This window comes from Tamandua tetradactyla, chromosome 13, assembly GCF_023851605.1.
Source record: "Tamandua tetradactyla isolate mTamTet1 chromosome 13, mTamTet1.pri, whole genome shotgun sequence".
NCBI lineage: Eukaryota > Metazoa > Chordata > Mammalia > Pilosa > Myrmecophagidae > Tamandua > Tamandua tetradactyla.
In genome coordinates this window covers 16,658,971-16,683,553 of record NC_135339.1, presented here as the reverse complement: position 1 = coordinate 16,683,553, position 24,583 = coordinate 16,658,971, and the positions used below count along the sequence as shown (strand labels likewise).

Genomic DNA, 24,583 nt, shown 5'->3' with positions numbered 1-24,583 from the left:
AATTAACCAATACCTAGGTAACACGTGGGCTAACACTGAAACAGGCCTACTTAATTTCATTAAATGCCGGTTAATTGTTGGATTAGGTCAGGGCTTCAAACCCTGTACAGTATGGTACCCTAAATCAGAAGGTATACAGGTCAGAGCAAAGGGGAGCATTCTGGAAGCGTGACCTAGCCTAGGTCAAGGGGACTCAAACTGCCTCTTTACTCCCGATCCACTTTTACTCTGATGACCCACTCACCCAGTCACATGTCCAGACCTGGACCTGGAAACAGTTTTTCTCTTTGAAGCTTTCTTAAGGCGCCCAAAGTCTTTGGAGGGCCTGCAGAACAGAGAAACCTGGTTGCCAAACTTCTAGACTAAATCCAGGGCTGCAAAAGGCTCGGTTACCTGGCTTACCTGGTTTACCTAGCTTACCTGGCTTACCTGCTCTGCTGGGGCTCCAGAGATTGGGCACTCATCCCTTAGGGTTGCCACATTGTTACAGAACAAGGCCCATGGATTCTTTTGCCCAATGTGCTCGTAAACAATTCCTGAGACACTAGGGTTTCAAAGAGCAAGTTTATTTCCATGCGGGTTGTAGGAGAGCAGACAACCTAGCGGCACAAAATCAATCTCTACACATTCTTTTTTTTTGGATACTCAAATAGTCACCAAATTAGAGCAAAATAATCTGGGCTATAAAATAGATCTCAACAAATATTGAGACAAAAGTGAAATGAAACAAAATGCCCTTAATAAAAATATATTTTGAAAATCCTCCCAAGTTTGGAATTGTAATGCTTCTAAGTAACCCATAAGTCAAGAAGGAATCCTAAGAAAAATTAGAAACTATTTTGGATTTAACAAAAATGAAATGACATAAAAATGTATGGACCACATCCAGAACTGTGCTTAGAAGTTTACTGCATTGAGTGATTATTTTGGAAAATAAGAGAGGCCTCAAATCAACAATGTAAGCTGACAAGTTAAGAAGCCAGAGAAAGAATAGCAAAGCACACTAAGCAAGTAGAAGGAAGGAAACAAGTAGAAAACAGAAAGGCAATTGATAAAATCAAAGAACTCAAAAACTGTCTCTCTGGAAGAACTATAAAATTGATATACTCCATCCAGATTAATCAAGAGAAAAAGAGAGGACACAAATTACCAATATTAGGAGTGCAAGGAGGGACATCAAGTCCTACAGACATTGAGAGGATAAAGCGGGAATGTTATGGACAACTTTATACCAATAAATTTGACAACAGATGAAACAAATTCCTTGAAAGACAAATTGCCAAAACTCACTGAAGAACTAGATGACTTAAATTTGTCCTGAATCTGTTCAAAGAAAACTCCAGTCCCAGATGATTTCACTGGTTTAGCAGTTTCTGTGGCACTGCCTGGGTCTGTTCGCTGCTCTCCAACAGCCAGAGCAGCCAGCGTGGCCCTGATCCAGCCTTTGGTTGGCTGGTCTACCTGGAACTGAGGGGAGTCAGGGCGATGGAATGTCCTGGAGCAGAAAAAGTTTTAAGAAGCTACTTCCTGTATTACCTAAAACTAGCATTGAAACATGATCAATCTTAATTCTGACAATTACTGTTTATGAATGTCAAAAAATTTTACTTTGTTTTTATATACCTAATGGGAATAAAAAAATATCTCATATATTCTTTGGCATAAATGTTTAGACAAAGTTAAATTATGATTTACCAATGGAAAGGATATTTTGGGTGCTTAAGTTTTTTTCTCAACAGGTTGTCTTAATTGTTAACTAAGAAGTGATTAAATTCCTACTTTTAAAGTTAGTTGAGAGAGAAATTAATTGCTGATGTTAAACAATTTGATTATTTACATTGAGTAACCTGTCTTTCCATATAAATTATTTTGGTAAATTGCCTACATTTATTATTTATATATTCCATGGTCTCTTTTTACTTTCAAATTTGGTAATACCATATTCTTTTCTGTATCCTTTTTTCCCATTAGTTTTTAAATGACAAGTGACGTACATTTTCACTTATGGGTAATAATATAAAGCTTTCCTTTAAGAATAAATGCACTTGAGTGAAATGTGAAGTTGACTTCAGAAAGAAAATTCTATGGCTTCCTTCCTGAAGGAGAAGCTTTGCAAAATTGGCAGGTGGCTGAGTCATCAGTTTGTATTAATTACCGGTGTTTAGTTTTTGGGACAATCCGGTAGTCTTTGTGTACATTTTCTCAATTGCCCCATGTAGTTGCCTCCTGTGGCTATGCGGCCGCTTTCCTAGGTGGCAGTGACATCTTTCCCAAGTCCACACATCTGAAATGTGGCCCTGTGTCTCTGAAGAATCACACTGACCACAGTAAAAAACAAACAAACCTAGCAAGCAAGTAAAACACTCTGAATGGAAGAGTCCAAAGAAGATCTTGGCTGTGTTCTGCAAAAGTATTTGGGGAGGGGGAGCTGAGAATCATTTGATTCTCTTCTGGTCTTTGGGAGATGGGAGGTGCAAAGTGGGTAAGCAACCCATTTCTGGTCTCATGGCAGAAATTATTCCCAATTTCTTCCCCAAATACTCTTATCCCCCAACCCATGCAGGCAGCCTAATCAAAGAAGGAATCCAGCTTTGAGAGGAGGTGTTCAGAATTCTTGCCCTAATTCAGCTATACATTTGCTATGTGAACTTACACAAATCACCTCCCCAATTTAACTTTCAATTTATAAGCCCAAATGGGATGGAGTGAGGTTGACATAGTTCAAGGATGCCGGAAGTCTTCAATTAGCTGTGATGAAGCTTGGAAATGTGTGTCATTCCCTGCAAGCCGCCCAGGTACCTATGAGTCATCATTCCTACTCCTAACACTTATCCCTTTATCACACTGATTCCCACCCAATGACTTAAATTCAAAGTGATCCAAAGGGAAGATGATGTGTCTCTTTCACACAGTCAGGAGCAGGACATGTTGTCATTAAAAAAAAAAAAAAAAAAAAGATGGTCAAGAGTGCTTCTCACCTAGCCTGTACTCTCTGTATTCACAATGGTAACAGCAAACTTCAGTGTGTTTACCTGTCTAAAGAGGGGAAAGTATTTTTGATGAGTACCCAAAAGAGAACAGTGTGTAAGCTAAGTAGAAATAACCTCAGAACCTGGGGAAAGCATTATTTTATTTGTTCTATAATAAACACTCTGTTCGATCTTGAGAGAGAGCCTCAGTAATAAACAAATGCTAGTCAAGAATAATATTTAATCACATCATTTAAAAACTAAACATTTCTGTAAAAAATTTGTGATGAACAAAATAACAAATTTAAATGACAGGCTTGGACCCTATCCCAGCCCTGGGTCTAATAAAACTATAATTACAAGAACTTCACAATAAAATAACAAAATATTGCATACAAATATTATTTATCTTCATTACTGGTTATTTTGGCAGTGCTTCAGAAGCTGCATCTAATTCTGTCCCTACCTCTGGTGATATTCTATTTCATACAAAAACAGTCTTTACAAGGCTTCATGGTCCTTTATGATCTGACCTCCATATGATCTCTAAAAGTAAGGAGGATTAGGAATTCTGGGAGGGCATTGAAATTTCAAATCTCCCTGAGCAGATGGCTGTAGTAAAAGCTGGGAGGGAGGTAGTGGAATGAGCTGTGGGCTTGGGGATCAGAGGATGGGGCAGCTTTCCTTGCAGAGGGAAGACCCTCTTGGCAAATACCCTGAGGATAGAGAGAGCCTGAGATGTTCAAAGGAAATCAGGGTGGGCTATGTAGGTGGGAAGTTGCTGAGTGAGGGGAAGAAAAAAAAGAAGTAATGTTAATAAGAAAAAGGATGCAGAACAAACCTTTTTTGAAATATAGATACTCAGTTTGATGTATTTTCATGAACCAATCCAAATCATGGACCTAGCACCCACATAAAAAGAATCTTCCTAGCACCCGGATGCTTACATTTGTTCTCCTGTGGGTATTTAACACCCCCCTTCTTTCCTCTTGTCTTCTATCTGTAGCATAAATTAGTTTTCCTTGTTTTATATATTATGTATTGGTTTAAAATTATGTTTCAAAAAGCTGTTTTTCTAATCCAATCTTGTGTGTGCAGACCTATTGTTGGGTGGGACTTTTGATTAGATTGTTTCCACGGAGATGTGATCCACCCATTTGTGGGTGGGACCTTTTGATTAGGTTGTTTACATGGAGATGTGACCTCACTCATTCAAGGTGGCTTAATCAGCTCACTGGAGTTCTTTGAGAGGGAACCATTTTGGAGAAAACAGACGTTTGGAGATGCTAAGATAAGCTATGAAACCCAGAATTTGCCCCTAAGAAGCTAAGGACCCAAAGACAGAGAGAAAGCCTCTGGAATTAGAAACTGAAAGCAACAGAGCCGGGAGCAAACACCAGTATACGCCAGCCACGTTCCTTCCTAGCTAACAGAGGTATTCCTGATGCCGGCAGCCTTTCTTCAAAGTCAAGGTATCTTTCTTTGAATGCCATAATTGGGACATATTCATGGCCTTAGAACTGTAGATTTGTAACCTAATGAATCCTCTTTGTAAAAGTCAATCTGTTTTTGGCATATTGCATTCACCAGCTTCAACAAATGGAAACATTTTATATTAACTGAATTATACAATATCCTCCCATATCTACCGCTAATTTAAAAAACAGGTTCTCTAATCCAGGGACTGACTATTTTTTTTTTCTATAAAGGGCCAGACAGTAAATATTTTAGACTTTGTAGGTCATATGCAAATTTGAGTCTCTACTACTGAGGGCTGCTATTGTAGCTTGAAAGTGTCTGTGGATAATAGGTAAATGAATAGGCACAGCTGGTGGTCCAGTGAAACTGATTTTACAAAAAGAGGCAACCAGCTGCATGCAGCCCAAACAGTAGAAGTTCCTAATTTCTTATTATGAGTGGTTATGAGGTAGAGACCTAATTTTATTTTATGAATGAGTGGTTAATTGTGCCAACACTGTCAGGATGAATCTCTCCTGTGTTGACAGTACCAGTAGTCTCTAATGTTTCTCTTTTCACAAGAAGTTTTGTCAGCCTTTCCCACTGAAAAGGATAGCCATAATGAAGTAAGAGTAACAAAGAGGAAAAGTAAAACTCTGATGTGAGTTTACTAAGGAAAGTTTAAGTATAAACTGAATAAGAAATTTTCAAAGAGCTCTTACCCAAATTTTAAGGCAGAGAGGAAATAACCAAACCACTCCTTGGTTATTTTTATGGGATGATGTATGTCCAAATGTATCCTAGGAAACTAAAGAGCAACAATTATAAATGGAGCTAGGGATCAGGGGATTTTATAGGAAGACACAGACTTCAGTCATATCAAAAGATGGGCATGATGGCTAAGCAAAATTTGAAAATGATTTTTCTTAGAAAATAAAAGTAGTATCTATATATACTACTTCCATGTTGACTACAAATGTATACATACATATGTGTGTGTGTGTGTGTGTGTATAAAGATGTAAAGAATGTATATACAAAGATATAAATAATTATAAAACAGTTTAGCAGCATTTCAGCACAGGAAAATAATGTTAATATTTTGTCTCTGTTTTTTTTCCATGTCTGTGTGTGGATATAAAAACGTTACAGATATGTGTTGTGAAAATGAGGCTGCAGTAAATAAACTTAGAAGCAGGAAAAGAGCTGATATTGGTGTAATTAGATGGTGGTTTGGGCCAGGGTGCTGGCTATGGAGGTGGAGAGAAACAGTAAGATTCTGAATACAGTTTGGAGATAGAGCTGACAGAGTATGCTGCTGTATTGGATATGTGGAGTTGAACATGACTTCAAAGTTTTGGATTGAATAAATAGAAGATGGGAGTTGACTTTTACTAATGAGAGGTAGTTTGGGGGGAAGAGCAAATGCATGTCAGTGAGAGGGGAAGTTAAGGTTTGAACACGTGAAATGTTATTTGGCAGGTAAACATCCAAGGGATAATATTAAATTATGCAAGTCTGAAGTTCAGGAGAAAGGACTGAGCTAAAGATAAAAATATGGTATTTCCCAGTTTACTAATAGCGTCCCTGACACCAGGCACAGTCCCTGGCAGCATGGTACTTGATTACTATTTGCTGCATGAACCAATATTTTGGATTTTTTTCTATCATAAAATCAGTTTTTAAAAAAATGCATTTTATTAGTTATATTGTTTTATAAAGAGTATTGGGGAATTTTCCCTTGCTCCGTTTGTCCTGTAATTCTGCATAAATCATTGGATTTTCTGGTTGCTTGAAAATTCACAGCTAATTTTAATAATGATAATAGTATTAACTTAATATTAAGTAGAAAGGGAATTTAAGATAGGTGTGAAAGAAAAACTATTCAGACAAATATTAGGTAAAGAATTATGTTACTAAATTATAAAGGCTGTGTTTGGGCCAAACTAAGTTTGTGAAGAACATGAGTTGGTGCTATCACGAGACTGAAAAACACACCAGGCACTGAAGTAGGCACAGGTTTATTAGTACCTACGAACAGGAGAAAGTCTCCAGTGGTGATGGTCTGGAGGGATGGTGCCTGCAAAGGGGAAGGAGTGCAAGGGGCAAAATGTATATGATTTTATAACAAAGATATTCTGCGTAGGATGAGGACATTGGGTCACTAGTGTAATCATTAAAATGTCTTAAGACCTGATGTTCTAACAAGATTAATGCTTAAGATACAATCAGTGCCTTTCCACTCCCATCCCTTTACATCCATGATTACATTCTTCTCCCTCTGAGAAGGTTGTTTTCTCTCTTGACCTTTGTCCTGGTCGCCCAGGCTGCTACATGCTTGGGGCTTCCTTCCCATCTAGGAGGGGACCTGGGCCTTGGCAGTCATAGGCTGCTACATGCTTGGGGCTTCCTTCCCATCTAGGAGGGGACCTGGGCCTTGGCAGTCATAGGCTGCTACATGCTTGGGGCTTCTTTCCCATTTAGGAGGGACCTGGGCCTTGGCAGTCCTAGGCTGTTTGAAAAACAGGCATTTCTGGGAAAATGCAAAGGATCAAAGATTTTCTGAAAAAGAAGCTGAAAAACTAAGCAAGGTGATGACTAGGGAAGAAACTGAGGCACTGTTCAAATATCTAAATGAATATTTTTAGGTATTTTAAATTTTTTCTTAATAAAATGTCTGAATTTCTGACCATTGGGCTTCTTGATTTGAAATATACAGCTTTTTATTCATTTTCACACACTTAACAATATGAAAGACTCATAAAGGGAAGTTCATGGAAATTTGGCTCATTAAATTGCATTAAATTGAATTGAAATGCCTGTGCTTAGAGAAAGAACACCTTTTCTCCTAAGTGATGAAACATAACTTTAATAAGTAGAACTGTGAATAAAAATAATAATTCATGCTTTGGTGGAGTCAACAAATTTTATATGTACACATTCATATCATCTGCTAATAATGGCAATTTTATTTCTATACAGTCCTTACACATTCGTTTTTTGTTCCTTTACTGCATTGTCTGAGAATTGCAGTAAAATACTGAACCAGAATTGTGAGAAGTGGCATTATTATCTACATTTCCAGGTTTCACATAAGGCATGATGTATGCCAATATATATTATCAGTATCTGGTTTAGGATTTCCATTTTAATTCCTATTGTGCTCAATTTCATCCCCCCCCCCCCCGTTCACATTTTAAAGCTTTCAAATCTCTTTATTTTTGATAATCATATGATTTTCTCCATTAATCTGTTCATGTTTAAATTAAGTGATTTTCTTATATTTAAGAACCCTGTGCTTCTGGGATAACCTAACTAAGTCATGGTATATCCTTTGTATATCTTGTTGAGTTGAGGTTACCAATATTTTGATTAGGAGTTTGGCATTTATTTTCATGAGTGAGACTGGCTTCCCCCACCCCAGGAAAATAAGACAGGTTGCTTTATTTCAAACAATAATTTCCTTGTATTGGCCAAAATTCAATACTAAAATAAATAAAAATTTCTATGCGGCCAAAATCTAAATAGAAATTCAGAAAAGTCATCTGTCATAAAGGTAGAATTTTAAAATGATAGAAAACAATTAGAAACAATGTATAACAGTAACATGTATAAAGTACCCCACAGTTCTAATTTAAGCTGAGTAGTCAATCCTTGTAAATAACCTCGACTGATTTTTGCTAACATTTAGAACACTTTTGATTAAGATTTTGGTATTTATTTTCAGCAGTGAGATTGGCTTTTTGTTTTACCAGATTACACATATATAAAAGAGCCTCTCAAAATCCAGAAATAATAGAGATTGCTTTTAATAATTTCCTTTCCTGGCACTATTTTTTTTTTTTCGGGGCTTGTATCATGTTATGCTAGCCTCAGAGAAACAAATGGGGCATGCCACCTCTCTCACTATTCTGTAAAATTTGTGTAAAACTACATATATTCTATTATTGCAAGTTAGCTGAAGTTCTAAATGAATCAGTTTCTTTACAGGAAGAGTTTTGACTGCTGATTCCACGTCTTAAGTACATATATTTACTTTGAGTCAGTTTTGGGAAGTTGAATTTTTTTGTGGAACATGCCCACTTCGTCTAAATTTACAAATCTTTCCTCACATACATCTTAACTTTTTCAACCTAGAGCATACGCATTGCGTTATTTTGCGTGTGCTATATATTTGTTGTCCCTTGTCTCTATTTCTGTCTTGGTGTATCTGGCCAGAGGCTCGTCTTTCCCGAGCACCAGCGTTCGGGGAGAGGCAGGAGACCTTAAGGTTCCGTGTGGGCGGGACTTCCGCAGGCCGGGGGCCGCGCCGAGAGACCTGGGCGGGGAGGGTCGGAGTCCCGGGGCGGTCGTTTCAGAGGCGCCTCGCGAGGGCCCGGGCCTCCGGCAGGGCTTCCCGCTCAGTCCCCTGAAAGCCTCTGCGCTCAGGCTTCGGCGCGCTCCGGGCCGGCCCTGCCGCTCTGGTCCGAACCCGCGAGCAGGGCAGTCCAAGCGGGAGCCGGCGGAGGTCTGGCAGCCAGCGCGCGGCGGGAGTCGCGGTCCGGGCTGGGCCTCCCGGGCTTCCCGGATCCTCCGCCAACACCTCCCCAGCCGACCGGAAGGCCCCGGGGTCCGCCGCGCCGGGCCTGGGGCTCTCCCACCTCTCGAGCCTCAGAACTGGAGACCCCGAGAACTGGAGAAGTGCCTAGGAGGAGGTCGCGGGTCTTACAGGCCAGTTCCCTTCCGGTCGCGTCGGTTGTCTGGCGCCGCCTGGTGGCCGGCTGTCAGAGTGGGAGCCAGAAACAGAATTTCGCCGCTGGAGGGGCCTGGGCCGGCTTTTAGTCTCTGGAAAGAAAGGTCAGGGCGTTGTTTCTGGCGGGAGTGTTGGGACTCATTCTCTGGCAGGGGAGGTTGGGATGTGGTGCCTGTTCCAAAGGGCCAGGTATCAGTAGCAGAACATCAACCTGTAGGCCTTGTTTGTAGCCAGAATACTTTAAAATATGTGGCTGGCCCCGAAAAAGTAAAAACTGTAAACATTAACTATTATTTTCCTATAAAAAAGATTTAGGAAAAAGCGTTGTAGAATGCTTGAAGGGTGGGCCAAGTGCATTTGGGACCACACCCTCCCATCACTGGGGATAATCTAACTGAAACTGGACTCAGCTGTGAAATGACACATCTGCTTCTAAATAAAGGGACTTGGCAAGAAATGACCTGGAGGACGCATGAGCTCTGCACAGGTTGCAAAGAATAAGCCGATGCAATTGAACCACAGCCACTGGTCTTTGGCAGCGCCATGTTGATGCTTCCATGATGGCAGGTGTGTACCATGGAGTCATTGGCCCCTTTTCAGAACAGGTTTGACTGTGCAAACTGCAATCAAAGCTTTATTAAACGGGGATGGTTCGTTCTCAAAGATCTGGGTTTAGAAGGGATTTGGGTGGCCCTGTGCAGTTTCTGATGGTTTGTCCTCCAGAGCGTTCTAGTCCATAATACTGGTTTACCAGACTGTGAGATATCACTCTTCTATTATCATCAAAGAACAATCTCGAGTAGTGATTTGGCATAGAGAAGACATTTACTTGTTCATGAACATTATCCGGACCACGTGGATGTTTTGGTTACTTCTCTTAAGGTGTGGAGCTAGTGGTGGAAGATAAAACTGAGACGTCTCCCTTACCCCACCTTGAATAGTAGAAATGTGCTTAGAAATGCTCAGCTACTGATTCAAGAATACCATCCAGCCAGCACCGGGAGGAGATCTGGTACTGTTTTCACATCTCTTTATCTGGAGGGAGGGCTAGATTACCACACTCCTCACTGATCTGGGGAAATCTTTGATATCTTTCTTATTCTCTGAATTAAAATGCTTTGCCTTATATAGGCCCTAAGACTGTGGGTTGTTCTCCACTTTTAATAGAAAAATAGGTTTTGAACTTTGGTAACCAAATCCAGCGAGGTCTTTGTTTTACAAACCCTTTTTATTCTTTTTCCATCAGTACAAATAACCTGTCCCTCAAAGATGATGAAGTCACCTGGGCAAATTCCCTTTTTATTTTCCGAATGTCAGAAACCTTCCGAGCCTTTTTCTCATTAGTCTGATAGTTTCACTGAGTTTCTGCACATCATGTGAGCACTTGAGCGAACATCTGCCCATGATCTCCAACATGATGGATCTTGCCCTGGTACCTCCTTAGGCTTCGAGCATGAGAATGACAAGCCTCTTGGGAACATTTCACTTAGAAAATAGATTGCAGGCCCTTCTAAATCTCAACAAAAATTGCATTTCAATTGAAAAAAAGGGGGGGGGGGACTCTGAAATGCATTTATAACAAATGTATTTCTGGGAATGTTGAGAAAATTGCTGAAAACTAAAAACTTATTTCTGGGGATAGAATGTGCACATAGATAAGCACATTTGTACAGTCATCACCTTAGTCTAAATTGTCCTGTGGTAACAAAAGACCTCCAAACACTAATAGCTTACCCCAACAACAGTTTATTTCTTACTCATCTGTCTGGGATTCCAGTTAGTGGTATTCCTCCTGTATAGGACAGGGTAGTGAGAAGAGAACAGTGGAACCAATAGACTGTGAGTTCTATTCGGAGGTGGCACACGTGCCTTCATGAAATCCACTCCTGTTTCATTGTCTGAGAGGAGTCGCAAGACAATGCCTGAAATCACCTTGTTGGAGAGGGTAGTCCTTTTGGAGGACATGGCCTGATGGGGCTGGTCCTCTGAGGCTAGGCAAGAAATATTTGCTGTTATAAAATATATTTTATCTCATCTAGTTGGTCAAAATTATTAACTTCTATCCCTCAAGTACACAAAATAATCTTACCCTTCCCCACCAGCTACTGTATGAAAGCTCTTTCCAAATCCAAGTTGGGCTCAAAGCCAGAGCCTTCATAACATTCTCAAAGCATCTGGCTGATCCTAATGGGGGAGGGGAGGGAACCTGCATTATCCAAATCACTCTGATCTGACCCAAGCTGGAACAGGGACTATATGAGTTTAATAAACACTCTCTTTTATGATACCGAAGAGTTAGGACATAGCATCAACTGGGCCATAGTTATATCATGATGCAGCTGGGAAGGTATTTGTGGGTATTTGTTTCCTTTAGCTGAGGATGTTTTACCTCTTAAATAGGCCAGTTTCTACTTCGGGGACAAGTTGCTCAGAGTTGATTTTTCATTTTCCCTTATATTGATTGGTCTTATTTTGAGGGCGTGATTCTCTTGGGGATTTTCCATCAGGGTAGCATCCTGCTGGTCCAGAGAACATTAATATTATGCAAATAAAATTTGTTTCTTTTAGTTCAAGTATGTGACTTTTCTGGTACTATTACACACCTGCACAGACACCTGCAAACAAGCACAAATACAAGCCAAATTAATTTATCTGATTGCATTTAATTCCGAGCAGTTAGCGCCTCCCCCAAAATCACTCTGGCTGTTTTCTTTATCATTTTAATTAACATATCTTGATCTTTTCAGTTGTCAGTGGCAAAGCATGTACTTCTTTCCCCCTGAAATAATTGTAGAAGTTTTAATCTACCCATTGCTTTAAACCAAAGAAATGACAGCCCAATTCATGCTTGATTTTTGTTTTAAAAATATTTATATCAATATTTATCTCGCGATCTCTTTTTCTGTATTGTTGTTGGTAGTGAGTGGGCCTCTAAGTTTCTCTTTCCTCATTTTCAAATGAGATAAAGATCTACCTGTAGGCTTTACCTTGTTTTTTCTCATCCTCCCTCCATCCTGTTAAGCACACAATCCTTTCTGAGTTCATTCTTTTTTTTTCCCCATTCTTTCTTGATACTCCCGAACAGTAGCAGCTGAAAGAGGTGAGTGGTGATCATACTTTGTTTTACTTATTTCAAGGCACACAGGGTTTGTCCACTTGTCTGCTGTTGCAGGTTATCATGACTGACATAGATTGACCAAAAATTTGCATTGGTATAAATGGAGTGCTATCTTTCTAGGATTCAATAAAACTTTGCATTACTTATGGTTTGTCCCTTGAGACAAATCCACAAAAACTTTTTTCCTGTTATGCCATCATTTCAAAATAAACTGTTTGACAATTCCATCCTCCAGGGGTCAACCAGGGAAACAAAACCAGTCTCTTTTGAGAGATTTTTGGCAAAGAATTGGTTTATGTGATTGTGGAGGCAGGTTAGGCAAGTCTAAAATTGATAGGGCAGGCTGGAACCCTTGGGCATAAGCTGAAGCCACTCTCCAAAGGCTGAATATCTCTTTTTTCAGAGAAACCTCAGCTCTGCTCTTGTGTCCTACTTTCAACTGATTGAATCAGCCCCCACTATATTATCTAGGATAATACCCTTTACCTAAAGTCAGGTGATTATGATTTTTTTTTTTTGCAGGCTGTGTGGTGGAGGTCACATTTCATCCTTTTTCTATGTGACTATCCTCTTATTTCAGCACCATTTTTTGGAAGCAAAATAATTAAGAAGTGAATACTTGAAAATAATAGAGAACAAAATGCTTTTATATGTGTAAACTAAAGAGCACAGAAACAGTCATATTTGCAATGAGATTATACAGCATGTAAAATTACCTGGTAGACTCTGTTCTCCCACTTAAAATTAAACTTCTACTTAATCTGATTACTTCAAGATTTTCTTTCTAAAGGTAGGAAATATTTCAGGAAGGGATTAAATGGAAAAGTATTTAAGAAGTGGGTGGGACACCCTTGGTTGTGATAACGCCTCAGTCTGGTTCCTGCTCAGGAGGTTACTAATCTCTGTGGAACCCAGGTAACTTCCTGATGTGGATTTTGACCAGCACAGAAGGTAAGTTTCCAGCAAGTTCCTTGCTGTTCTTGAAAATGCCAAATGCCTTGTACATTTTCCAGAGATTAAGGAAGTTTAAATTAAAACCACAATTGGTAAAAGTAATGGGAAGCACATCTTCCCATTGCTTCTGGAAGAGAAAAAAAAAAAAAAATAGAACTAAATAAAAAAACACTACCACCCAACTAGAGGGATAGGTTGTGGGTGGGGCTGTTTTTCGGTGATACAGTTTAGCTCAGGGGATTGAGGATTGCTTTGATCGGCCATACTTGAATTTCAGAATTAAGATGGCAGCCATCTGCCATTTTAGTAGTGGACAATTTGTCTATTGTAAATTTTAAAGTTAACACTTCAGATGGACTAAAAAAGTGTGGAATATCTAATGTTTTGAATTTTACTCAAAGATTTATTCCAACTCTCAACTTTGTTTTCTTTAATCTGTTTTTTCATTAACTTTGTTTCATTTATTTTCTTCATTTCTTTGTTTCCAGTTTTCTTTGCATGCAGTTTTATGGATTCTCTGTAAATTCTTGCTTTGGATACTTAATGTCAATGATTGTTATCCTTTCTAATATATATTATTTATCACTACAAGTTGTCCAATTTAGCATGGCTTTAGTTTTAGTGCTAAAGTAAAAATGTATACTAATCGTTTTGCCTGGAGGCTTTCAAACTGTAACAAACTTAAGGTTTGCTCAGGCCTCAGTTTTTAATATAAAAACATACCCTTTTGTTTTTAAAATATTTTTGAGAAATCTTCACACATGTACAGTCCATCCATATTATAGAGTCAGCGGCTCACAGTATCATTGTATGCATCACCATAATCATTTTTAGAACATTTGCATCACTCCAGAAAAATAAATAAAAATAAATAAGAAATCATGCATCCCATACCCCTTAACGTTCCCTCTCATTGACTACTAGTATTTCAGTCTACCCAGTTTTTTACCCTTTATCCCCCCTCCTAATTATTTATTTTTTATCCTTATCAAAAACTTACTCTTCATACTCCTTTTCCCCTTTGTCTCTTTCAGATACCCTACAGAAAGAAGCTCGTCGAAGGAGGATTGTTTTGAGCCAGAGTCAAAAGAATATCCTCGAAGCAAGGTTTAAGTGTAACCCTTACCCTGGTATATCTACCAGGGAACAGCTAGCCAAAGAAATTGGTATTCCGGAGTCTAGAATTCAGGTAGGTGTTTGGTTTCTGTTTTATTCTCTCTCAGAGCCTAGTAAAGAACATAGCAATGCTCAGTAGTTTCAAGGAATTCTCTTATGGTGGGCATTTTGTTTAAAAGGTTTCTCTTATTGTATAATTGTTAAAAAAAAAAAAGAACACTCTACCTTTTGACAATGGTGAACTATTTACTGGGTATACTCACTGATGGAGGAAGGAGAATGTACAGGCTCCGGCTTTCTCAATAGGGGATAATTATGTTGTATTTTGGGGCATTGGAGAAAATTTGGTAGATAGAATTGCGGTGATAGTGGTATGAGATCATTAATTATTTGAATGTATATAACAGAATAATGATTAATATTTAATTATTAAATTATGTAGGAAATGTGTGGTAAAAACTCTTGTAAATTCCCAATTTTTTAAAAGATATGTTTCAAATATGTTTGACACCAGCCAAATCCCATATTGAATTTATATTGAACAGAATAATTAATGTAAAAACTGAGTCTGTCCATTATGAAAACAGAATTATACCAGAAGCAAAAAAAGAAAAAAAACCCAATAAAAAAACCCCCCAGATTTATACCAGAAGCAGTATTGGAGAAAGAACAAGTAAGTCTTTTTTATAGGACAGCAATGAGCTCAGGGTTTTGTATCAAATACTCTAGTCTCCAGTGAACCACTAGGCTTGAGGGCCTTAGTCTGAGCAAATATTGGGGAAATTTTTCTTTTCTCTTCCTGTGTCTTTCTGGGTGGTAGAGATAGGATTTACCCAAATTCTATTTGAAAGTGTATCCTGAGGAAGGACCTTGGTGACTGGCTTGCTGAGAGGTACTGAGCCATCAAGTGATTTAGAGGAGGAGAGGTTCAGGAACAATGTATAATGAGGACAGCTGTCCCTTTATATTCACTGATCTGGTCATTAGTTGAAGTTCGTATCTGCTTTTTTTTTTTTTGTAGTAAGCAAAACTCAAATTTATTCATTCAATTATTCGTTAAAAAAATGCCTATTTAGTATGTGCCAGGATACTATCTTGGCAAGTTAGACATATCCTTTCCTTCAGAAGTTTATCGTTTAATAGGTTATAGTATAGTCTAGACATTGTTAGATAACCCCAAATATAATTACAAAGTGTTCTGAAAGAAAGGTACCTGGTACCATGGGAATAAATAACTGTGTGCGAATTACCTTTTTTTTAATCATCACAATCAACTTTTTTCTTTTTTGTGAAAAATAACATTTATGCAAAACAATAAATTTCAAAGCACATTGCAGCAGTTAGTTGTAGAACAGATTTTAAAGTTTGGTATGGATTACAATTCGATAATTTTAGGTTTTTACTTGTAGCTGCTCTGAGATACTGGAAACTAAATATAAAGATTCTGTAATCATACTCATTTGTTAAGACCTTCCTTCTCTGTATAATTTCACCATCACTTTTGATCTTTCTCCCACTCTTTAGGATATTTGGGCTATGCCCCTTCTTTCTCATGTTGCAAGGGCCTGTCGATAATATGGAATAGGAGAATGGAGCTGGTTGATGTTCTAGACAGGCTGGGCCCTCTGCATTTCAGGATTTATCTTGTCCAGGGACCCACCCGGAGGTTGTAGGTTTCTGGAAATTTATCCTAGTGCATGGGACCTTGGTAGAATCTTTTTATTTTTTTAACATTTTGTTTTTAATTGTGAAAAAAAATCAGTTTTTTTGTTTGTTTGTTTGTTTTTAAGCATGGGCAGGTACTGGGACTCGAACCCAGATTTCCGGCATGGGCAGGCAAGAACTCTGCCGCTGTGCCACCATTGCCCGCCTTCTGAGTACATTTTAACAAAGTGGTTATATGACAGATTTTAAAGTTTACTATGGGTTACAGTTCTACGATTTTTTGTTTTTCCTTACAGCTGCTCCAAGACAATGGAGACAAACAGAAATATCAATATAATGATTCAGCAGTCATAGTCATTTGTTCAATCCTATTTCTCTGTTATACTCCTCCTTCTCTTTAAGTATTAGATTTTTTTTTTTTTTTTTTTGCTTGGGCAGGCACTGGGAATCAAATCCAGGTCTCTGGCATGGCAGGCGAGAATTCTGCCACTGTGCCACCATCTCCCGCCCCTTCTCTTTAAATAACTTATATACATAAAGGCAATAAATTTCAAAGTACATTTTAACAGTTGTAGAGCTGATTTCAGAATTTGGTATGGGTTACAATTCCACAATTTTAGGTTTTATTTCTAGCTGCTCTAAGGTGCTAGAGGCTAAAAGAAATACCAGTATAATGATTCAGCAGCACTCATACTCATTTGTTAAACCCTACCTTCTCTGTATAACTCCACCTTCACCTTTGATCTCTCTCCCACTCATTGGGGTATTTGGGCTATGCCCATTCTAGCTTTTTCATATTGCAGGGGGCTGTTGATAATATGCGCTAGGGGGATGGAACTGGTTGATGTTCTAGAGAGGTTGGCCCCTCTCCATTTCAGGATTTATCTCGTTCAGGGACCCATCTGGAGGTTGTAGGTTTCTGGAAAGTTACCCTAGTGCATGGAATCTTTGTAGAATCTTATATAATGCCCTAGGTGTTCTTTAGATTGGCTGGAATGGTGTTGGTTGGGGTTTGGCAAGCTATGATAGGTAACAATGTCTAACTGAAGCTTGCATAAAAGACCACCAGAGTAGCTTCTCAACTCTATTTGAACTCTCTCAGCCACTGATACCTTATTTGTTACACTTCTTTCACCCCTTTTGGTCAGGATGGCATTGTTGATCTCATGGTGCCAGGGCCAGGCTCATCCCTGGGAGTCATCTCCCACGCTGCCAGGGAGGCTTTCACCCCTTGATGTCATGTCCCATGTAGGGAGGAAGGCAATGATTTCATTTGCAGACTTGAACTTAGAGAGAAAGAAGCCACATCTAAGCAACAAAAGAAGTCCTCCAGAAGTAATGCCTCAGCATACCTACACGTAGGCTAAGCTTCTCCCCTACATACATAAGCATCACAATAGCAAGCCTGGAGATTGTTGGCCTATTGATTTGGGTGTCCCTAATGTTTGACACAATATCAGGGGTTTCCCTGATAATAAAGTTTAATAATTCCATATTTTTTCTCCTATCCCTCACAGAACTTTACCAATACTTTTGATTATCTGCTTAATATATTCTGGGATGTATCCAGACATTACATTAAGCCATACAGGATTAAAGGCCCTCATTCTTAATCTGGGCTCCCTGTGTTTGGATTGTTTGGATGATCCATCCAGACAGGTTGAGCTTGATTATATGCTCTAGAAAGTTTAGGTTCTGGTCAAAGTAAACCTTTCTTCCTTTGGTAGAGTGGATGATGTTCTAAAATACAGACAGTATCTTCCTTATCCCTATATCCCGAATGACCTTAATCCTGATCTGATTGTCTCTGTTCTTATCTCTAAATACCAGATTGTTAATGTATAAAACAGCGTCTCAGAATCCAGAAATAACAAGAACTGCTCAGTTCAGGCTGTGACTGCCATATGAGCTTATAATCTAGGCCCCTGTTTTCCTACAAATATTTTCTAAATGAGACTGTACAATATTTGCTCTTTTGTTTCTGGCTTATTTTGCCTCACCAAATGTCCCACAGGTTCATTCACAATGTTGTGTGCCTCACAACTTCGTTCCTTTTTGTAGCAGCACAATATCTGATCATATGGTATACACCATCTTTCGCCAATCTACTTCTGAGACAGTGCATCCTTCAGCCACCTCCATCCATTGGGCATCATGTATAATGTCCAAAGTCAACAGTCTATCAACACTGTAAATTTTAAATAATTTCACTGTTCCCAAGAGAATAACAACCAATAAACATACCCTCACTAAATAGAAAATCCAAACCTCCTCTTAACCCTTGTCCTACCCCCACCCCAATATTTACCCCTGGTGTTGTTGTGTTACTGTTGATGTTTTCCTGTTAAACACAGCCCATAGTATGCAATAGTAGTTTCCCCCCATACCCTGAACTTATACACTCTTTGAACAAGATTCATACCTTTACATTAGTTCATGCAATAATTAATTTTTATATTTTTAGTGTTAATCAGTGGAACACATGGGTCTATGCATCCCCTTTCAATCATGTTCGCCTTCAATAAGGTAATATTACTTATAGACCTACTAGTGAACCACCTTCACTCACATCTATTCCCTTACATTTAAGTTCAGCCTCAATAGCTAACTGTTCATCCATCTCTAGCTTCTATTATCTCTAGGTCCCCTATATTCTTTTATAAACCTCTAATTTTACCTGCTCTGTATCATAAAAGTGGAATCATATAATATCTATCTTTTTGGGTCTGGCTTATTTCACTTAGCATTATGTCCTCACGGTTCATCCATCTTGTCACATGCTTCAGGACATCATTTACTGCTGCATAATATTCCACCATATGTATATACCACATTTTGTTAATCCACTCGTCTGTTGATCGCACTTGGATTGTTTCCATCTTTTGGACCATTGGGTTACTTCAGTATTTTGGCTACTGTGAATCATGATGATATTACATTGGTATACAAATATCTTTTCAAGTCCTGGCTTTCAGTTCTTTTGGGTATATACCTAAAAGTGGAATTGTTAGGTGAGGTGGTCATTTTATGTTTAACTTTTTGAGGAACCACCAAATTGTTTTTAAATGCTACACCATTTTACATTCCCACCACCAGTGTAGGAGGGTTTCTATTTCTTTGCATTGATGCCAACACTTTTTATTTTCTGTTTTTAAAATAATAGTAATCCTAGTGGGGTATAAAAGGATAATTTATTGCCTTCTTGGTCAGTAAATTTTTAGCAGAGATTAATCCCATGTTTATTGCATGTTGTGAAGTGGTACTGGCTATGAGACTCTGTCAGGGACGAGGAAAGACTTTCAAACTTTGGCTTTCCTAACAAAGAGAGGGGAGGGATAGGAAGAGGGATGGAGAGAGATACATATCCTTTCAGAGACCAAATGGTTTCTCTTAAATCAGGAAATTGTTTGAATACAATGAGGCAGACTGAAAATGAAATGCTGATTTGAGTTGGTACAGATTGTATGCTATCCTGAATTTGAGGTTAATACTTTGTGGAAACATTATTCCTGGGATAATACATTGCCTTTCTCTTGTGGATGATTATCCTAAGGGATGACGACTAAATCAGTTTTTTTTTTTACATTGGATTTCATATTTGGAATGATGTAGACTGAGCTGCATGACTTTTGCATCTTCTCTTCCTATTTAGGTTTGGTTTCAAAACCACAGAACAAGACAGTTAAAGGCACAACGACTGAAGTCTGAATGCTCCTTAGGAGAAGAACAAACCCAGGTTCAGGATCAGCCTTTGCTTAAGACTCAAGGTGAAAACTTGCTAGTTCAAATGCAGTTCCTCGTAGATCCCATTGTCAGTGTAAATGACTCTGCATGTTGTGCCCAAATTCTCCACAAAGAATGCTGAAGATAACAAAATATCAGGGCATCTTAGTGGCATTTATATATAACATTGTCCCACTGTTTGGCTGGGGAAGAGAAATTCTTAGGAAGGAAGGCTTTAGACATTTCTGTCTTCCTGCTGCTAGCAGTACAGCCTCCACTCTTCTATCACTACAAGCATTCTATTTTCCAAGGTTAAGACTGATCTGTGAGTTCCTTGGGGGGAATTCAGAGAGAGTAAAGGTGGTCAGAATGATAATCAAAACTTTGTGCTTAGGGATTGAATGTGAAAACTGGCCTAAAAGCCTTTTGTTTCTGTATTCTCCTTCAGAGTATTTAGCAGCAGGACACAGAAGAAACCGTATGTACATGACAAGATCTCAAATCAGTATCTTAGTACAAGCCTTTGAGAAGAACCAGTTCCCTGGTATTGCTACTAGGGAAGAACTGGCTAAAGAAACAGGCATTCCAGAATCAAGAATTCAGGTAAGTGTTATGTCTATAGCACCAAATTTGTCTCACCTGATATTGGTAGTGGTATTGCCTCCTGAGATTTTGCTGAGCATAGTTGGGTTGTTTTGGGTTAGCTCAGTGATCCAGGGCAAAGTTTTGGGATGGTAAACACCCATTATTACATGTATAATCTTGCAGAAGGAAGATTTTTCAGACATACTTGCCAGTAGTTTATTCATTTAGAAACAGTAGGGAAAAGTGAACAGAAAATGTTGAAGCTCATTATCTACTTTGGGAATGCACTTTATGCCAGTGTTTCTAAACCTTGTCATTTTCACCAGAGACTTCTTTGTTCTTTTAGTTTCGAGGCTGCTCAAAAAAAATGCCTTAAAATGGTTTGACTTGAGTAATAGGTACTTATTTGCTTATGATTAGAGTCCAGGGAAATGTCCAAATCAAGGCATCATCAAGGCAATGCTTTCTTCCCAAAGACTGGCTGCCTGTGATCCTCGGCTCTTCTGCCATATGGCAAGACACATGGTGGTGTCTGCTAGTCTCTCCCTTCTCTTCCAGGTTTCATTGATTTTAGCTTCTTGCTTCCTTAGCTTTTCTTTTCTACCTGACTGTACTCATCCCCTTTATGAGGGACTTGTAATAGGATTAAGACCCATCCTGCATGAGGTGGGTCACACCCTAACTGAAGTAACCTCATCGAAAGGTCCTACTTACACCCAAAGGAATAGATTAGATTTAAGGACCTGTTTTTTGAAGAATAACTTCAAACTACCACATCTCTCAAGAGACCAGTTGTACATGGTAGATGCTTATCAGCATCCCAGCCTAGTTCTACCATATGACAATAGAGCCCATTCTCCCAACTCCTGAGTTGTGATAACTATAAAAAATCTACAGACATTGCCAAATGTACTTGGGTGAGGACCAGAATTGCCCCCACTGAGTACCTTCATCTCTGTTTATTAAATGCTCATGATTATAAAGCATATTCATAGGGTAATTTACACAGAAACCCTCTTCATTGTGTGTATAGCTCTATGAACATATTTATACAGTTGTGTTAGAGTCTCATATTCCTTCAGCTCGTTGGCAAAGAATAAAACGATCAACCATTTCAATACTGATTGTATATTCAAATTGGAGGGTACTTTCTAGAGACTCCCCTTTTTTCTTTGGCTTTTAGCAATGGGGATTTATTAGCTTACAGGTTATAATTTTAAGGCTGTGAAAATGACCAAATTAAGGCTGCCTTTTTCCTGAAGAAAGACTGCTGGCATTCTGGACCTTTCTATCACAGTACCAGGCACATGGCAGTAGTGATTGCCTTTTAAACCAGAGTTTTCAATTTATCTATAGTTGATAGCTGAGTGTGTTTTATGAACTCAGTTTGTTTTTTTGTCTGTGTATGTATGTATGTGTGTGTGTGTGTGAGTATATATTTATATAAATATATATATACTCCATATGTTTATCCATATATATTGACCAGATTTATTAATTCTTTTTTTTTGTATGCTTTATGGTAGGGGTCACATTTTGTTCTTTTTTCTGCGTTACTATCCTGTTATTGCAGCACCGTTTGTTGAGTTTTCTTGTTGTCATTTTTGTGCATTGTTGTTGTTGTTGTTTTTGGGGAGTGCATGGGCTGGGAATCAAACCCAGGTCTCCTGCATGGCAGGCAAGAATTTTACCACTGAACTACCCTTGCTTCCCCGGATATATTAATTTTAACTTCTACTAGGAGTCTCTGTGCCAGAGATGGTAATTTTTCTTTTCAGTTTGCACCTTTTATTGGACATTGATCTTTCAGCAAAGCGGTTACATTTTCCATTAATTTACAGTAACACAGTTTAATTCTGATACCCTAGACTGTTGACCCAAGTGAGATGTAACGTGAAGTACTTGTTTAGGTTGAGATGCTTCCAAATATTGTTACTGTCTGAATAGCAAGTGTGGAAAAAAAGTAGATACCTGATCCACTTGCTTTAGGATAATGTTTTTTTTTTTTTACCTGCATTAACTTTTCTTTTTTTTTTTAAAGAGATGATTTTTTTTATTTGGATGACAGGAATTACTAAGAGGGGAAAATTTTTGAGGAATGAATACTTTTGTGAGTGTACATGGAGATTTTGGGAAAGCAGCTGGGGATTTCCAATACACCCTAAATACAAAATGTGAGGGTACAGAATTACAGAAAAACAAAGAGAAAGAGAAGTGCTGGACAGAGTGATATAGGCCCACAATTCTTGGAAATCAGTGTAAGAAATAGACCAAGAGTAAATAAATGGCCTAATTTGTACTTATTTTTAAAGATGAAATGATTTATTGTGAGTTACCCTGAGATTAGATCTTGTGGAAATAGCCCCCTTGCTTTGCAGGCTATGAGAAATAGAACCGGACTCTCATGTCTTCTAATGTCCATGTCTCCCTACTCCTTTCTCAGATATGGTTTCAGAACCGCAGAGCAAGACACCAAAAGCGGAACAAAGGGGAACCCGTGAATTCCTTGCCCGATGCACCAAACACGAGGAAAGAGTTGACTGTCCAGCAGCAGCAAAATGACCATTCGCCTGTTCCAAGCAGGTCCCAAAATTCTTCTCCCACCAATTCTTTAACCATCAATCAAAATTCTTGTATTCTGCTTTACACATCTTTTGTTCCTTTGGATCCCTTTGTGGATGATGTGAGCCAGGCACCAAGTGTCGTGATGGTCCAGCCTACCCAGACCGTGCAGGGGGAAGAGAACTCTCACCAACCTTTGACACTAGTGAATCATTTGCCAACAGCACTGCCTCCAGAAACTGAGTTCTCAGATACTCAGACTCCTTTCTGTCCCCAGGATCAGGGAAGATGCCAGGATCACAACGAACAAACGGGCGTGGAAGAACTGCAGTCAAAGAACTGTTTGCAGCATAAACCTGATAATAAAAAACAGTGGAAAGATCTAGATCCACGAGACATCACTTTCTTTTTGCAGTGGTGGGATGAGTGGTGCCAGGCTCTGATTGCAGAATGGGAACCCCCTGAAGGGTCGCTCTGACATCCAGGACCCCCTGAGAGAGACCTGCAGCGGCCTCTGGCACAGTAGGCTGAAGGATCATCTCTTTTATCTGACCAACTGCACCAGCACTATCCAGAAACGTCAAGCCTTTAAGTCAACCTCTACCAACAACAGATTGAAAGTAAGAGGTACAACTTTTTCTGAATCCAGATCCACAGGAGCAGGGCTCTCCAGTACCTGAACTACCCCTCAGCAAAGCAGATTTTCAGGCCCTGCTCCACATGGTATGAAGCTCACCAGGGCCTCAGCTTCAAGAGAAGGATGTCATTCCCAGCACCCTAGTCCAGGCCTCCTTTCCTTTGATGCGGAATCAGTGGCATTTAAAGGGTAACGAATGAGGAAGGCACTGTGTGTGTTCTGAAGCAAGACTAATGCACAAAGAAGGATAAATCCTGGAACCCCCAACATGGAATTCTACCCTGCCCCTAGGCAGTGCTTACTTTCTCTACTTTCATCGAGTAAGTGTTCAGTGAAGCACACAACCTCTGGAGGCACCGTGGGCACCAGACAGTGGACGCGTTTACTGAATCCTTGATAAACAAAAGCATTTTCGTGACAATGTGGCCTCCTCCCTGTAATCATCATTTCTTCAGGAGTCTGGGCAATCCGTGGACTGTAAATGAACTCACGGTAGGGGAAAAGTCTGTCTGCCTTTCTTTCCCTTCTGGCCTTGAGGAAAGTCAGACTTGGAATGAGGTTGACATATGGAAAATGAGGACGTGCTATACTAACTGATGATGTATATTCATAAAAATGAGTTTTTCCCTAGTGTGAGGGTTAGAATTGGGAACTGGAAACTACCTCAGTATCCAGCAATAAGAGAAAGATTAAACATATTATGATGAATTCTTGATGTACAATATTATCTTTTCCTTCGCCCATTTAAAATACAGAAAGTTGCAAGGAAAATTATAATTGTAACATCATACAATCACAGAATAAAGTCTATTGATGTTACTGTTTCCACTTTTTTAGGTTTTTCATTTTTACCTGTATATCTATTAAATTCCCAATTTTATAATAAATTATAGGTACACCTAAAAATTCTAGTTATTCTCAGTTTACTCCCTGCTCCTGAATTGTTAACTCCTAAAAATACAACATGGTGTAGCAAGCTGTATGGCATTTATATTGGTGTAATAAAAAAATCTTTGAAAAATATTCTGTTATTTTATCATTTTGCCTTCTGTCCTGTCATACAGT

The 24,583-nt window shown here is 39.0% G+C and overlaps 1 protein-coding gene across 4 annotated transcripts; it reads left to right on the top strand.

Annotated features, from left to right (window-relative positions):
• The first annotated feature begins 4,156 nt into the window (after window positions 1-4,156).
• LOC143653618 (double homeobox protein B-like) lies at window positions 4,157-24,226 on the top strand. Of its 4 annotated transcripts, XR_013161402.1 has the most exons (7): window positions 8,730-9,262; window positions 9,601-9,725; window positions 10,041-10,170; window positions 14,265-14,419; window positions 19,664-19,778; window positions 20,183-20,337; window positions 22,763-24,226. XR_013161402.1 is itself a non-coding variant. In XM_077124764.1 (6 exons), the coding sequence occupies exons 2-6, from the start codon at window positions 9,716-9,718 to the stop codon at window positions 23,357-23,359; spliced, it is 1,032 nt and encodes a 343-aa protein (XP_076980879.1). In that variant the 5' UTR covers window positions 4,158-4,441; window positions 9,601-9,715; the 3' UTR covers window positions 23,360-24,226. The 4 variants fall into 4 exon arrangements, 3 of the variants coding, with proteins under 3 accessions (XP_076980877.1, XP_076980879.1, XP_076980878.1); XM_077124764.1 differs by lacking the exons at window positions 8,730-9,262; window positions 10,041-10,170 and adding an exon at window positions 4,158-4,441; XM_077124763.1 differs by lacking the exon at window positions 10,041-10,170 and having other exon boundaries at window positions 8,741-9,262.
• Window positions 24,227-24,583: the final 357 nt, after the last annotated feature.